The sequence below is a fragment of the Megalopta genalis genome, chromosome 2 (assembly GCF_051020955.1).
Source record: "Megalopta genalis isolate 19385.01 chromosome 2, iyMegGena1_principal, whole genome shotgun sequence".
Lineage (NCBI taxonomy): Eukaryota > Metazoa > Arthropoda > Insecta > Hymenoptera > Halictidae > Megalopta > Megalopta genalis.
Window position 1 is genome coordinate 19,640,489 of NC_135014.1, and position 17,380 is coordinate 19,657,868.

Sequence of the window (17,380 nt, forward strand, 5' to 3'; positions counted from 1 at the left end):
ATTAACGAATAAAATGTAATTCGACATTATCAATACGAAATATCCAGTCGAATAAAAATTTATCTAGACAACAATGTATCCAAATCAGATTTTATTCGAATAAAAATTCATCTGAATGAGAAGTTATTTATTCTTCAAATAAGAGAAGATATTTATTATTGGAATAATAAGTTATTTGTCATTCGAATAAGATGTTATTTGTTATTCGAATAAGAATTTATTGGTACAGGTATTGATTCAGGAAACAATCAATTTTAATGAACATTATAGAATATAGTGTTTTTCCATAGCTTATTGATTCATTCCTTCTATGTTAATTTATATAATCAACTTTTTCATCAACTACTACAACGGAAAGTTTCTTACTTTTGGATACATTATAAAATATGAAGAATTATTCGAATAATAATTCGTTCAAATGAAAATGGAGAATTACTCGAATAATAATTCATTCGAATAAAAAAAATGAAGAATTATTCGAGTAAACAATAGAATAACGTATCCGACTGAAAAGAATTCATTCGTACAATTATTTTAAATAAATATTTATTCGAAGAAATTCGAATAATGTGCCGAACTCCGTTCTTCAAGCTGCCATGAACCAACGAACAGCAACCTATGATAGTTTAGCCTTACCTGACTCCACGGTTTCTCCACTGCGATCCACTATAGATCCACCCCGTCCCACCCGCGCTCTGTCAGTGGACGAAGCTCGCAATTCCGCGGCGTGTCAGCTAGAAGAAGCTTTCTACGGGAATTCTCAAGAAACAATTGCCGACCTAAACGAAGCTAATTGAAGCCATTCAAGATCATGGCGAGCGTGTCGGTGTCAGCTGGTGCGACGTGGAAGAGACGACAGGACAAGCGTAGCACGAGAAGAGAGGAGAGCAACCCTGTAAACTCGGTTTCGCCGGGTTTCGTTGGTGTGTAAACTAAACGAACGAACGGACTGCTCGTTTCCACCGCTCCGTCTAATAAAGCCGAATGAAGCGCCTACGAGCGTCTTCCTCGCGCGTCTTCGCCGGTTTCTCCTCTCTTTGTCGTTAGGCCTTTGCGACACGACACATTTCCGGCCGTATCGCTCCGTTTATCCCTTCCTCCGCGGACTCCTTTAAAAACACCGTCTCTTTTGCCGCTGGCCCTCCCCCCAACACCCGCGACCCGTTTTTCCGTCTATGCCGTTCATCACGCGCATCGTTTGCTCTTTTCTGCGTTTCAATGGATACGTCTCGTCTCGTCTCGTCGCTCCGCCACTGGCGATTATGCTAATTCACGGTTCTGGGCTGCGGTGACAGTGTAATCAGCCGACCCGCGCGCGTTCTCTCAACTAAAATTCTAAGCGTTTCTTCGTTTTTTGATAAGAACGTAGACCATCATTTTTACAAGTAAGACGAGGAAACACTGAAGTATAAACATTGAATTTTACTTAAAATTTGCTTACCAATGACGCCATTATAAATGACGCAAGTAGTTTTTGGTTATCAAGAACCGTATAAATGACGAGAATTGTTTTCGACTACCAAATAAACATTATGGATGACGAAAATTGTTTTTGTTGCAAATAACAATTTTGTGTGCGAGATTATTTTATTGTTAATTGAGAACTTGGTATAAATGTTAATTGGTAAGTGTCCTGTGAATGAACGTTTAGAGATAATGTAGTTTCAAATGAGAGAAGAAAAATGTTACTTTCTATTTGTTAAATATTTAAAGTTAAGCATTATATACATTGAATTATTATTAATCCAATACAATTATCGATGACGAGAATGTTTATTCGTTACAGATAATGATTATAATTGACGAGAACAGTTTTCGGTTACGAATACCCATTTACAGATAACCAGAATTATACAGGGTGTTTACACTATATTATGCATTTGTATGTAAAATCATTTTCCAAACAAGTGTCACCGATGTAACGTGGACATAACTGTCCAACATATTTCTCAAGACTGTGTTATATTAAAAAACGTAGAGGAAAGTACCATATATAGGGTGGAACACGAAACGTGATTAGCTTAATATATTCTGTAGTTCGATTGGAAATTGTTTGAGCTAAAATAACATGGTTTTAAGAGAGCTTTAAAATGATCGTACCAAATTTTTTTCAACCCTTTTTTTCAAAGTTATTAACGTTTTTTATAGGTGAAACATATAAAGTTTATAATCTGAACACTTCTTAATCGAAATTTCAAGAATCCGACGTATAAAATAAAATAAAATTTATAAAATAAAATCCTGATCGATAACAATTATTCATAACCAATACATAATTCTGGTTATCCGTAATTGTTATTCATAATTAAAAACTGATTTTGTTAATTATAATTGTAATTTGCTGTCAAAAGAACTAATTTATCAAACAGTGAACAAAAGAATTTTTGCAAGACTTCCACGCAATTTTGTTGTTCTTGATTTTCGTCTCATTTCCAGCCATGCAATCTATCAGATCCAATTTACACCATGAATTATGAAACACCCTGTACAACTCGAACATTTTAAATCTTCCGGTGAGATTCGAATTATCGAGTTTCGACTGTGTTAGTATAAGCTTATTATTTCTGACAACCGTGTCTTGTTATACAAAAAATTTCGTTCAGGTGTAGCACATCTCGTTTTTGAGCACTGCTCAAATGATAATGAATCTGAATGGATCTAAATGAATTGTAGGTACCATAAAATTTTTGAACATCCATTAGTTCGAGCTTATTATTTCTGTGAACCGTACACGTTTCAGGGGAATTCTTCGGCAATGGGGCGAACAATTAAAACAGTATTGACTTTTTCCACGTGAATGGCCGCCATGTCGCCAGCATTCGCTGCATCGCTCGACCAATTCGGCTCATCTTTCCTCGTTCCCTCCTTTCATTCTTTCCAGACTATCTTCCGCCCCGTACGACAACACTACACACAGAGTAGCCGCTCATTCATTCTACCATTCGATGACCGTACCATTCATACATTCATTCATTTAATACTTTTGTGTCACACGAAGATACGGGCCTTCTGTGGTGGCTGCCCGCGCCTGGGAACCTTTTAACTGTTTTGCATAACGTGATTAATTCAATAATCTCATCGCCCACTTTTCTTATCGTTCGGGCGTGAATCACGTTTTGTCGAATCGCATTTTCGGACTGGCGAAACGGCTCGTTTCAAATTCCTTGGGCAAATTGAATGACCGCGTTCGACGGTGTCTGATTCTCTGAAGTATCCTTTTTTCTGTTATATACTTCAGGCTCAGCAAGCCCACAAAGAGGATTTTCTGAAGTTGATATTACCGATCTCAAAATATGAACATTTAATAATGTAATAAAACATATTGAAAATATTCCAGTATGACTATTATATTTTCGATATTAAATTCATTGCGATTATTTTTAATATTATATTCGACGCTCATATTTTCAATATTAAATTCAATACTCATATTTTCAATATTAAATTCAATACTCATATCTTCAATATTAAATTCAATACTCATATCTTCAATATTAAATTCACTGCTCATGTTTTCAATACTAAATTGCTCATTTTTCAGTGCTCATATTTTCAATATTAAAATCAATCCTCAGATCTTCAATATTAGATTGAATGCTCATATTTTCAATATTGCCTTCTATGCTCACTGTTTCAATATTAAATTTAATGATCAATATGAAATATTCTTCATAATGTTAAAAGTACAAGACTGCTTCTAGGTCTTAAATACTGACCTCGCATAAAAACCTATTGTTGCAAATTAATTCATAAGAATTATGACAAAAGACATTTAGAAAAACCGTATGTTACACAGTTATCACTACACTGTGAATCTTTACGCATTTTTTTGGCTTGTACATATTTTTCAAATGCATAAAATCTGCATTCTACCGGTAATATGCTTTTTCTCTTGCAGAATACTACATTTTGGGAGAAACAAAGAAACCAGAAAGATCTTGATCGGGGAAAGTAATTTTTCTAGATTGAAGCCACGGAGCAACTGCGGACACGCAATAAGACAGCAAAACGGCACTTCGATGTCGAGAACTACCAAAGCTATTGTATCAAACTTTATTAATTTACTACACAATAATTAACACACAAAATAGTAGCTGTTTAAAGAACACATAATGATAACATATCACTTGATATGAAGTTTTCGTATGACCATTCCTATTACGTTTCTTTGAGGAACGTTACTCAACTATTTCTTAATCTCTTGCCATATCATTATCTTCACAGTTGCAACGATTAGAACTTTTTCGATTGTAATTATCTAAAAGAAAGAAGAAAACGTTCGTTTATTCAGCGCTTACATTTACTGGAATAATTAAACATTGTAGCCAATAGAATCGAATTTTATTCGGACTTAAGAGAACAGAAGAACATTAACAATTTACGATCAGTCAGACCCGCGAAAGTACGACTTTACCAACCACAGAGAATAATAGTAACATAGTGGAATAAAAATCCCGCAGATATGATGCCCACGTGCTTGCATCATTCCTAACGGAAAGCATAATTTCGGGGGAAGAAGCAAGCAGAATGGGAGGATTTTGATCGCGGAGGACGGATCCCCTTAGATTGAGATGAAGAAACGATCGCAGAGACGTGGCTGGACGAAAAGTGGGCGTCGCATCGAGTAAAGGCGACGCGACTGAAAGCCCGCAAACTGGTTCACTCCAGACGAATAATCGCGAGCTCGTAATTGCTACCAACTATGCGGAGGTGGCGAGAAATATGGCACTGTTGGCGGCCGAGCGTCTTCTTCTCTTTCTCTCTCCTCCGGTAACCCTTCTTCCCCGCTTAAATAAATTAACCGAGTCATCCAGCGACAGCACGTATACGGCTACTTACATAGGTACGCGGCCTTACGTCATGTGCGTGCGCCTGCGTATGAGTGCGTCCGTGTGCGTATCAATGCGTCCGTCGCTTGCCGGTGTTCGCGTGTGCGCGCGTCTTTGCGCGCGTACATGTGCATGGACGATCTACAACGCGTGCAAAGCCTACTCGCTGCTACTCGTGCTATCCTTGAATCTTCCACGAAATTGGCCGCAATCAAAGTGCCACGTCAACATACCCTACGCGCGATTACCGATCGCGACTGTAATATTATAGTTCGAATAACAGAGAGCCGGAGAATTTATCCAAGAACAACGCTGAAGAATGGAAATCGAGTGTCCTACTCGGTGCGACAGGCTTGTGCACATGGCGACGTAGGATCTGAATATCACGCTTTGGAATTGACAATTTCGTTTGAAGCTTGAACGAGGTTGGATGTGAAAATACAGTTTTGATAACGATTTTATATTCCGGAGAAATATGTTGCTCCGTTTTTGATCGCGTATTCGAAGATATCGAAATTTTGCATAATTTTTGTGTAAGTATATCGTGAATTGTGTACCTATGTGCAAAGAACAAAAGAATGTAAACCACGCTCATGATTTTTGAATTGTAGATGTATATAAAATCAGAATAAAAGAATGCATGCTACACTCACTTAAGAATAATTTAGAAAAATGTTATTCCTGTTATTTGATTTAATGTGTGCCATTAATTTATTCTGCTACCATAAGACAACACATAATTAACCATGTATACAACTGATACTATGTATTCAACGTTATCATACGTAATCATTCGACTGCGGATTTTTATGCATTTATGATACAAATAATGAAAATTTGTAAAATATTTATTTTACTCACGATAAAAAGCTTTCTAGTCAACGTAAAACAATTTTCCCTACTTTAGATATTTAAAAAATAATTAATGAATGTGGAAGAACTAAGAATAACTACTAATTTTCTTAAACAATGTCCCGTAAGAATTTAGAAACTAATAGTAAATAAAAGTAAGTAAGTAAGTAAAAAATAATAGTATTATCGAACAACATACATGTAACAATCCTGTATTTGCTTAATAAACCGTCTGGCTTGAAGCGTCGATAAATAAATGAATAAATAAATAGCGGAACTGAGAATTTACATAAAAATGCACTTAGATTTATTGTCAGTCGATTTGATTAAAGTGCGGTTCAGAAATTCGTTTTACTAGACTGATAATTCACCGTCACAATTTACAGTCGTCACAGCCTCGAATTAACGAACAGGTAATTATTTACAACGTGCCACATGAATAATTTCAAACGTTCACTATAATCTCCGTAAAATAGAATCTCCATGAAATAGAAGCTCCATAAAATAGAAGCTCCATAAACTAGAACCTCCATAAAGTAAAATCTCCGGCGAAATAATCCGCCGTAGACTCCTCAGCGACGACACACTTGAGTTTCGCAATTGATCACCACGTTAATACGTTTTATAAATGCACCACGTTTACCATTGTTCCGGAAGAATTCTGTAGAATGAAAGCGAACGTTCGACACGTTCGAACGCGTGTCCCGGAAAGGAAAGGTGCGAACAGCGAAGACAGAAATGTCGGAATGCGCTCAGAATAATAAACCGCAAATCAACCACCATGATACGCTCGGCACGGATCCCCATAGGCCAGAATTTCGCCTGGTACCCACCTCTCCTGCACACCATAAGCGCAGCCACCCTTGCGGTAAGAGGAAACCCTCTGCTCGGTAGCGAAACCAGACTATTCCTTTCTCTCCATAAACGTCCGCGTCCGAGTAGGGGAAGAAACGGAAGAGGGGGGAGATGAAGCTGCATGCAACGGGGCCTGCAACTGCAACGTCTACATGGAGGAGCTCATAGCTATGGTGGAAACGATCGTCCCTTCAGCAAGAATTTCTTACCCAACATTTCTGTTTTAATCGGCAATTTGCGGACGAGAATTCGTGACACTGTTTATTTAAAATTGTGCTTATGGAAAGTGTTAAAAATATAGCAATATTTATACTCTAGGTCGGAATAGTCCCGAGCTCCGTTGTCCGAGAGTTAATACTATTTTTATCGAAGGAGTACAAAGATAGCTTTGAAAACTTTAAAGGTACAAAAACACCTTTGGAAATTTTACTTTAATACTATTTTTATCGAAGGGGACGAAAGACAGCTTGGAAATTAAAAAGTATATTAAATAAGTAAATTATATATAAGATGTAATAAATAAATCGAGAATATTCCAATTTACAATTTACTGTAGATCTATATTTCAAGTATATTTATTTCGTAGTTTGATTCAAATATAAAATCGTAAATGATCAAAGATATCGCTGTTATTAAATAGAAGTACGGACTGCAGGAAATATTGGTGGAATTTTATCAATTGTTTGAACATTTTTCTACAGTTTTCGACAAAGCAGAAATTGTGCGAATTTTATGAAACGGGAATATCAACGGGCGTTTCACAATATTTAAAAAACATATCGAAAAATAATCAACGTTTCTGTTCCTCTACAAAGGTAAAATCGATGGCTCCTGTAAATGAAATGTTCTGAAATGCTTCTGAAATGTTTCAAAAGCAATCCTAAATTATTCTATTTTAGAAATGCGTTCAGTTTGATTCTATTTAACACTAAACGTTTTTCTTCGAAAATACTTGAATAAATTACATTACTGGAGCGGTAGGTTTAGTGGTGCACTATACATCAACATAATACTTTTCCAAACGAAATTTAATGTAATCCTATTGCAGACGAAATTCAATACAATTCTATTGTAATCAAAGCTCGGTATAATTCTATTACACCTAAATTCAATATAATTCTACTGCAACTAAAATTCAATATAATTCTAATTTGATACCGAGTTCTGTATTTTTTTCCAATTCGTTTCATACGGCTCGTTGCCAAATTAGAATTATATTAGATTAATAAAGAAGTCAGAATTGTATCGAATTTTCGTTGAAATAAAATTATATCGAATGCAATTTTGAAATAAAATCGCACTCACATTTCAAATAGCATCGTATTGCAAAAACGTTTCAAATAGAATCACGCAGATTCGTACTGTTAGATATCTTTGAATTAAATATTTCTGCGAAACAGCATTAAATAGATAGAAGTCGTCAAAGTAAATTTTATAAATTGCACAGAAAGTCCGTGTAAACAATGCACAAAGATTTGCGAACAATTTTCGCAGCGAACACGACAATAGACGACGATAAGAAATTTTTTCCGTGAGAAAATTACCGAAAGAGTGACGTCAGAAATGGTCTCAAATGATTTACAAAGGGTTAATATTTGTGTTGACGTTGAATCTCCGAGAGGACAATGGTCGCGACACAAGAACACGACGATTTTAAAGCGTGACCGTTATACATAGATAACGCGGCAATCACGCGGCATTAGTGAAATGGTATTACAAGGGCTCTGAAAGACATCACGGCAACCCTAGTCAGCGACTCTGCGAATAACGCTGACGACATCGACAATAATGTAATAGCGCAAAGTGATTCAGCGAGTTACCGACTACTTACTAAAATGCTAGGAACACTTACGATCTTTACACGTTTCGCAGACCCTGGCCACCGATATCGATAAAACATCGCACTGGCCACCATCATGCTGTTCCTTTAACCTACTGGCCAATACCAAAATCGTCGAGAATTATTTTGAATGATCGCGGCATCGCACAGTGCGACGAGCAGTGACTAAAAGTAGAAAAAAACGTAGTTTTTCAAAGTATTTTCAATATTAATGAATATGTTAATTGTCCTTTAAATATTGAAAGTGGAAATTCATTGTAGATTTTGGCGAATGTTTGTTAAACAGCTGGTATTCTTGGAATATTTGCACATTTTCTTTCATTTTTATAAGTTTTAAGAAAAAACATGCCAGTCCTAGAAGTTGCTGTAAAATATTTTTTAGACAATGAGTAATTTTTTAAAAAAATTTTCACAATTCGAAAGTCCATCGACTTTGAGAAAATTTTTCAGACAAGTACCGAAAAGGACTTCTGGAACTTATATAGCATAGTAATTGGAGGTGTATTAAATTTTGTTATTGAATAAACGTCAGTTTGAACATCACCAAGTTTGTCAAAATGGGAAAAAGAATTAAAACGCTTAGCGTTGCATCACATGCAAACTCTGATACATGTTCTGTTTCAAAGGTATTAAAAGCTTTAAAATTTCAACTGTGTATTTTTTACCTGCCCCACGTGTATCTCATTTTTAGAATAAAAAGCGAATGATTAAATTGACGATCATTGAATCTTTGAAATGGTAATATCCTATGCACAGAATTAATAGTAAATAATGAACAATGATACAAAAATGAAAAAATTCTTCACAACACTGCACTCGAATATTTCTTAACAACATTATCCACCAGTTATCATTTTATAATCTCCGAATGTCTAATTTGCAGTTACAAAGTATTCAATTTTTTAACTGCCAAGTAAATGGTTTGGTGGCACTAACTATTACAATCGGGTATCAACAAATCGACCTTGGTAACATTATCTAATAATTTCGTTTTAGTTTGTTTAGATTTTACGTATCGTTTCTTTCAGCTTCACGAATATAGGACGATTTTTTGATCCTTTGAGCTCAGAGAACTATCTTCAGTCACCTGCTAAAAACATGAACATATTTATTAACAAAGTATTATACATACGAAGCCACACTTTTTTATAAAGAAGATATAATATAATAATATTAAATTTAATATAAAATAAATAGAATTTTAGAAATAAAAATAAAATAATAAAATCTGAGAAAAGATTGTATTGCTACAAATTTTCTGAAACAAAAATTGTTCATTTTGAAAGTAACATGATCATCAGCAGTTTTGTCATGTCACCTGAAAGGGGACATCAGAGTACGAAGAGTCGAAAGGCGAGCAAAGAAAGGCTACTAGAAAAATTGGACGTTGACAGGCTTTCGACAAAATGTTAATTCGGCATGGAAAGTACAGAACGCGCGCGCAATTATAGTTTTGCGAGAGCGTAGCTTTGCGCAAGTTTGGCAAAGCGGCCGAGATGGAATACATCGTTAGTATCTGCGAGGTAAAAAAGGCCAGCAACGAATTCAATTTTCTCGGCATAGCTAGAGAAGAATATTTACCACGCACGGAGAAGTTACACGCACATAGCACCACTTGCCACTTGGAGCAATTGACCACGCAAGTGTTTACCGTCCCCTTCGACTACGTGATGCTATGCAATATTCGTTTAGTTTTGCTTTATGTATCGCTGACAACTGTTATCGGTCCGATGATAACGCGCAGTAGCTGCGGTCTTGACGTATTCGCGCAATTTTCGATTATCGCCGATACTATTGACGCACTTTCGGCACCTGCCGACGACAATTGCATCTTGCACTCGAAATGCGCACTTGGAACACGATATCTGCGACTTTGGAATTATTCGTACGAGGAAATGATTTACTGTAACGACTTTAATCAAAATTGAGACTTCAATGAATACCGGAAAGTTGCAATTTCAAATAAAAGAGAACATTTTCAGGTCTTAAAATTGTTTTGTTTGAACTTTTAAAATTGAATTGTAAAAAGCTGCCACTGCCACAGAGTTGCAACTAAAATTTTAAATAGGAAAGGACATTCGTTGATCTTCCAAGACGTTTATTTAATTGTAAACAAAGAATGTGCAATTTCAAATAGGGAAAAAGACTTACAGATCTCGGAAAGTTTTAAAAATTTTATCTCTTAATGAAGTACCAATGCCACAAAGTTGCAAGTGCAATTTCAAAGAAGAAAAAACGATTATAGATTTTAGACAATACTGAAAATTAAATTGTAAATAAGTATCATTACCACAAAGTGGCAAATAAAATTTCGAATAGGAACGAACATTTGATCTCAGAAATCTTTTACAATCAAATTGTAAAAAATACACCAATGCCACAAAGTTGCACGTATAATTTCAAATAGGGCAGAACACGTGCAGATCTCAGAAGCATTTCAAACTTTTACTTCTGATAAAGTACCGGTGCTACATAGTTGCAAGCGTAATATTAAATAAGAAGGAAAATTTACAGATCTCAGTGTCTGTTGAAAAATTAAATTGTAAAAAAGTACCAGTATCATAAAGTTACACATGCAATTTCAAATAGTAAAAACCCTGTTAGAGTACTCAAACGTCTTTTAAAATTAAATTGCAAACAGAATATCAATGCCACATAATTGCAAGTGCAATTTCAAATAGGAAGATTCAATAGGAATTCCAAAAATGTACCAATTATAAAAAGTTGCAACAGCAAATTCAAATAGTAAAGAAGATTTGAAGATTCCAGAAGTCTTTGAAAATGTAATTATTAAAAATTGATAGTGCCACAAAGTTGCAACCGCAGTTTCAAATTTGAAATATCATATAGTGGTCTCTAAAACCTTTCAAAATTGAACTTCAAAAACATAGCAATATCTACTAAGGTACGTCAGAGTCATCTCAACGAATAAAACGTGGCTTCCTCGACCGAGAGTGGAAACAACGAGGAACAGTTGAAAAAAAAAATAATTACACTCACAGTGCTAGGTTTCCGATTCGCTGCGTTCCGTGGTCCGGCGTTCGAAAGAATATTTTCTGGAGCGCAGCGCGTGTAAGAGGTGTAGTGGCAATTCCGTGTGATTGAAGCGCAGCGTCGATGTTGGTTAAAGATATAAGAATGCAAAACGCGTCTGTCAGTGGAGAGGCTGCGCGGGTCACAATCTCATCTACCGATCCTAATCGGTAGTGGCCTCTCTTTCTCTCTGCCGTGTGCTTCGCTCGGCCCTTCAAACGCTTAAATCCCCCGCTGGACGTACGCGAGCGCACGCTATTATCTTATTTACGCCTCATTGTCTCAATGCATCATACCAATATCGAGCGGCCGCCTCGTACCGAGCAACAACACACACTTTTGTATCTGGCCCACGTGAAACCGCCTCGTCTAGGACTTTCGGCGATACGCCAACTGTGCAAACATTATACACCCCTCGAACGAAATGCCGGACTCTCGATTCGAGGCGGCCAAGATCCGTAGCGGAATCTGATCGAGCTGGACAAATGTGCCAGTTACTGTGCCCATCGAAGTGACCTCCGAAGTTTTCGACAAATTAAATAATGCTTTTTACCTACATCGTGATTCTTAAAATATTTAAATTGTATGCCGATGTTTTTTTTTATAAAATTACAAATATTTTATCATAATTGAAATATACGAAGAACACAAAATATTTACTAAAGTGTACAAAACAGATTTTTACCGAGTTACTGTGCGTTTAAAGCTAGAACTACCAAACCAGTCAAATGATTTTTTTCTTTACAATTTCTGATACCATGAAAATGTTTTCGTTAGAAATTTTTATACGAACTTCTTCATTGGAACACATATTACAATGAAAATCGTAGAAAGTTTAAATAAATCCAATCTTGTTATTGTTCTAAGACAATATTATTCGCGATCAGGGCTCGACAATTACTAATAATTCTCGAGAGAGGCTAGAAAAATGCAGCTAAATATTAATATAAAGACGGACAGAATTTTCGAAATACATATTGAAATACAGTGACGTACGAAAGTGTGTACGCATCGTTTAAACACACAATGACATTAATAAAATCGAATCAAATGATTTGAATTTTCTTTAGATTTCGGACTGACTAGTTTAATTGACAGTGAACAAAAGAATATTTGCGAAGATTATAATTCGTCGGAGTGACGAAACAAAATCAGAAATATTTGAGTAACATTTCGAATGCGTCCCTCGAATAAAGCTTCATTCAACTAATGTTTTGATTAAAATGTTATCTAAATGACGTTCCGAATAAAATGTTATCCAAGTAACGTTTCGAATAAATTCTTCGATTAAACTACAATGCGTTCAACTCCGCGCTCTGCCGAAATTTTTGAGCAAAGCGTTCTTACGGTTAAAGACGAAAGCGACCGCCGAATGATATTCGTCTGGTTTAAAAGACGGAGAGCGAGGTCAGGACGCGCCGATAGTCGGTATTATTCGAGGGATTGGAAAACGGTTGTGTGAAACCAAAGGACGCTGAAACCAGCGAAGGCCGCCGAAAGATGGTTTATGGTTATATTGGAGCAGTAAAGTAATTTCCTATTTCGAAGGGCCCGACCTCGCAGTCGGCCATTATCCATTGACTTCGCCGAGAGAAAACTTTTATTCCAGGCCGTGTTTTGACAGCCGGCGGGTTCTGGCTGTTACTTTTACGATCGCCGTGGACAAGGCTTCGCGCTACGTGTTTCATGAAATTTACTATGTTGTCACCGACTAAATCGAGCTTTCGGGTCATACGATCTGTCTCCGTAAATATTGACGGAGAACGTAAAACCGGAGACTGAGATGCTCTCGCCTCGAATTATCTCGGCAGACGTTCGTCGATCGATCTTCGCGGATGAAGAAAATGGAATGCAAGAGAATGCAGTGAAGTACGAAAATTGAGGGCAGTGGAACGTGAAGATCGTTTTTCGCGATGGAGATATCTGTGAAGATCGAACTTCGATCGATCTTCCATGAAATATATGGATGAAGTCGTATAAAATTATGAACTTGATTCAAACACGTCTCGATTTAAAAATTTAATCAGATAGACTTTGATCGATCTTCGTAGATCAAGAAAAGGGGCCTCGATATTTTTTCAGGGAAATTCTTCGATAAATTCATTGATAGATGTTCTTGAATAAGGGATAGAAACTTGCAGAAACGAAACAGAGGAAATAAGAAATAATGGTTCAAAATTATAGAAATGAGTTGTTCTTCTTTTTATCTCTTGAATAAAGAAAATAAAATGGATAAAATCGCACCAAAAATACTAGAAGACTATATTAAAACAATTCGGAGACAGCAGAGATTTTTAACAAAGTGATCTACTGAAATATTCTTCGGGAAATCTTCTTGAAGGAAAAGGAACTTGGAGAAATCATGCAAGAAAATTCACAAACGATTTTTGAGGTACTCTTTGATCAAAATTCTTTAGCAAAATATTTTGAATGCAAGAAAGTAAGGAGAAACCAGGTGAGAAAATTTGTAAGCAATGAATTGTGTGATACTCTTTGATAGAATTCTCTTGAATGACGAAAAAGTAGAAGAATTTAACCAATAAAATTCAGAAAAAAATTAATTATGAGATATTCTTTGATAGAATTTCTTGAATGAAGGGAAAGCTGAGAGAAATCATATGCAAAAATTCAGAGAAAAATGAACTAAGAAATATGCTTAGATACAATTTTTTGTATGCAAAAGAATGCAGAGAAACGAGTAGGAACCGTGCAAAAATTCGAAAGCCATAAATTACAAGATATTCTTCCGTAGAAATTCTTAAATGAAAAAGAACTGGAAGTAATCATAGAACATACTTAATAAGATTTTAATAAAATTTTCTAAACGCAGAGAAACCAGAAGAAACGATACAAGAATACCCAGCGATGCGAAATCTATCACGAGAAAATTTCTCGAATTAAGAAAAGCCTGAAGAAAAATCGAAAACAAAAAGTTCGCGAAAGTTTGACAGAAAACGATGAAAGGTGTACAGAAAAGGTGGCCGAGGGGATGTTCGCAGAACAAACGACACAGATATTCTATGAAAGATCTGAACATTTATTTGACGGTCGTACACATGTAGCCGCACGCGTTAATTCCACGTCACATTCTCCATATGTGTACATATATACATACGCGACCCATGCTTCTTAGGCTTAACAATCTTTCTTCTATATACAGGAATCGAATAAAAAAAAGCCGACGACGCCGGGCGACGCAGGATCGCCGACCAAAAGAGATCATCTACATGGACAAGACTATTTACAACATTATATTACTCTATCCCGAATTGTCGTGCGACGACGCGCGTAATTTGGTATCCGCTTCGAGCGTAGAAAACACATCAACTGCGCGCGTCGATTTATACATATATAATATTTACAGCACGTAAAATACCACCGGGATTGTGATATACTGCGACTCCTCCCTTCTATTTACTACGATATGTAATGACTAGCAGACATTCTCTCACGCTCTACAAGTTCATAAACCCACTTGTCCAAACGAATCAACCAACAACATTGCTCTCACTCGTCCTCAAACTCCTCCGAACGGCACAGCGAACCGGCTACCAAGCAGATCACTGATCCAGCGTCCACGGCGGCGACGTTCAGCTCTGTCTGCCGGTGAGCACGGTGATGGGTTTCAGAAGCAATTGCGGCGTAGAGTGCTGCATCCTGGGCTGCTGCACGGAGTTGCATATCGAAACCGGTGGCGAATGTGGGGACATTGGCTCGGGGCTGCTACCAGGCGAGGCCCTGGCGGACGTCATCTGACCGAGAACCGACGGCTGATGGTACCTATGCTGCTGGTTGTGAGCGAACACCGTTCCCGTGACCTGATGCTGCTGGTGCGCGGCCAGGGACCTCAGAGTCGAGTAGAAGTCGTAGGGGTTGCCGGAGATAGGGATGCCGGCGGCGATGCTGGCGGCGTAGCCGGGGGATGGATGCAGCAGCCTGTCCATGGCGAAGTGTCCGTGAGCGGGAGGCGCGGCGGCGGCTGGCAGAGGCTGCGGCTTGCATGGGAGGCTGTTGGCGGGGCTGCAGGGGAGGCTACTGGGTAGACTGCTGGGGAGGCTGCTGGGTAGACTGCTAGGAAGGCTGCTGGGGAGGCTGCTGGCGGGGCTGTTGGCGGTGCTGGTGACGGCGCCGGGCAACAAGCTCGCGGGATAACCCGCGGGCGTGGTGTAGGGGCCGGCGGGCGCCGGGTAGCTGGCGGCGCGGTGCAAGTACGGCAGCGTGTACAGGGTTGCTGGCCATGCCGACGGAGCGTAAGGCGTGGGATAGAGGCTTCCCATGACAACGCTCCTTTTGAACGCAGCCAGCCTCGACCTGGAAGCCGCCGTGGTTCTCCTGCGCAACTTGCCCGTGGTGCCTCCGATGAAGACATCCTCGGAGCTGGGGTCCAGCATCCAGTAGTTCCCCTTGCCGGGATCGTCGTAATGTCGCGGCACCTTCACGAAGCACTTGTTCAGCGAGAGATTATGTCGAATCGAGTTCTGCCAGCCCTGCTTGTTGTTCTCGTAGTAAGGGAAATGGCTCATAATAAACTCGTAAATTCCGTTTAGCGTTAGCCGCTTCTCCGGGCTCTGGCGGATCGCCATCATGATCAGCGCGTTATAGCTATACGGCGGCTTCTCGGTCTTCTTCTTCTCGTCGGTCTCCCGGTCCTTCGAGTCCTTCACCTCGGTATTCGCCGCGACCCCGGCGTTTGTCGAGCAATCCAACGGCGGCGTCTCAGTGCCGCCATCACCGGTCACGTCCAAATCACTGGAATCCGAGGTGTCCTCGACGTGGCTCACGTACGGGGACGTTGAACGACTGTCGGCCGGCGCCGGGGTGCCGGCGCAAGCTTCCGGCAAGATGCTGCGGATGCTGAAGCTGCTCTTCAGCGCGGTTCTCGGCGGCGGCGAGGCTGTGACCGTGTGCTGCTCGCAGGAGCCCTCCATATTCACCATCACTTCGATCACTTGGAAGTTTCTGAACAGTCCGCGAAACTTCGGTAATCGATCGGGAGCACTGATCGAACGTTTTCACAGGGGGTGTATGTACAGTTCTGGACACTAAACACTACGAATTCACCGAGATTCTCTCGAAACGTATGCGTTTTAAACCCTAGTTGGACCTTGCGATGTCCCACGAACGACGAGCGAAGTTGCTCTAACGAAGCTCGGACGCGGAGTTAACGTGATCCCCGCCACGGGATCTATATATGGTCGCCGAGGCCACGCCTACTCGGCTACCGGTAGCCTGGGCCGAGGAGGGAGCCGACCAATCGCCAAGCAACCGACTCGCTCTCCAGTGGCTGCGAGCCGGTCCCCCACCACAATGTTTTGCGGCCAATGTTTGACAGTAAACAGTGCAAACAACGCGTGGTTAAGCCGAGGGCAGGGACATCGAAGGTGGCCGATCGGGGACTCGCCGGTAGTGGGGCGCGCAGCCGCAACTATCCCCGGAGAAACTGCGGGCCCGCGTATACAAACAAATCCAAACGTGATTGCTGCGTTTCTACGCCCTCTTACGAATCCGTCTCTCTCTCTCTCTCTCTCTCTCTCTCTCTCTTTCTCTCTCTCTCTCTCGCTTTCTCTGTCTCTTTCTCCGGGTTCGCGTTGTCGTTCCTGAGGAGACGCTCTCTCCGCGGGGACCGATTTGCTCGCTCGCATGTGAACCCGGGGGCTACGAAAGGGGGTAAATGCCCTTTGTTGATGCTCCCGCTGACGGTAGCTGCTGCGCCGCGGCTCTAACCGCTGTTGTTTCGGTGACTTGATCGAACCGTAAAGATTCAGAGGGATCCCGAATTGTTCTAGATTTTACCTGTCTAGCTGCCTTCGGCTCGTTGCGCGATTCCAGTGGCGGCGCACGCTGGAACGGAGCACCTATTTCCTTGGGCATCGTCGGCCATAATTCATTGTCGAAAGTTTCTGTGATAGCTTTGTTAAATCTTTAACACTACAACTACCAAATCAATGCAATTTATTTTATGGATTTATAT

At 39.4% G+C, this 17,380-nt stretch overlaps 1 protein-coding gene across 1 annotated transcript; it reads right to left on the bottom strand.

Moving 5' to 3' along the window:
* Positions 1–14,425: 14,425 nt before the first annotated feature.
* LOC117220526 (uncharacterized) lies at positions 14,426–16,564 on the bottom strand. The gene has a single exon (XM_033470550.2). The coding sequence runs from the start codon at positions 16,344–16,346 to the stop codon at positions 15,000–15,002; it is 1,347 nt and encodes a 448-aa protein (XP_033326441.1). The 5' UTR covers positions 16,347–16,564; the 3' UTR covers positions 14,426–14,999.
* Between the last annotated feature and the right edge of the window lie 816 nt (positions 16,565–17,380).

Bases quoted from the DNA above. Each gene is read 5' to 3' on its own strand.
- LOC117220526 (XM_033470550.2), bottom strand. From the start codon at position 16,346: ATGGTGAATATGGAGGGCTCCTGCGAGCAGCACACGGTCACAGCCTCG.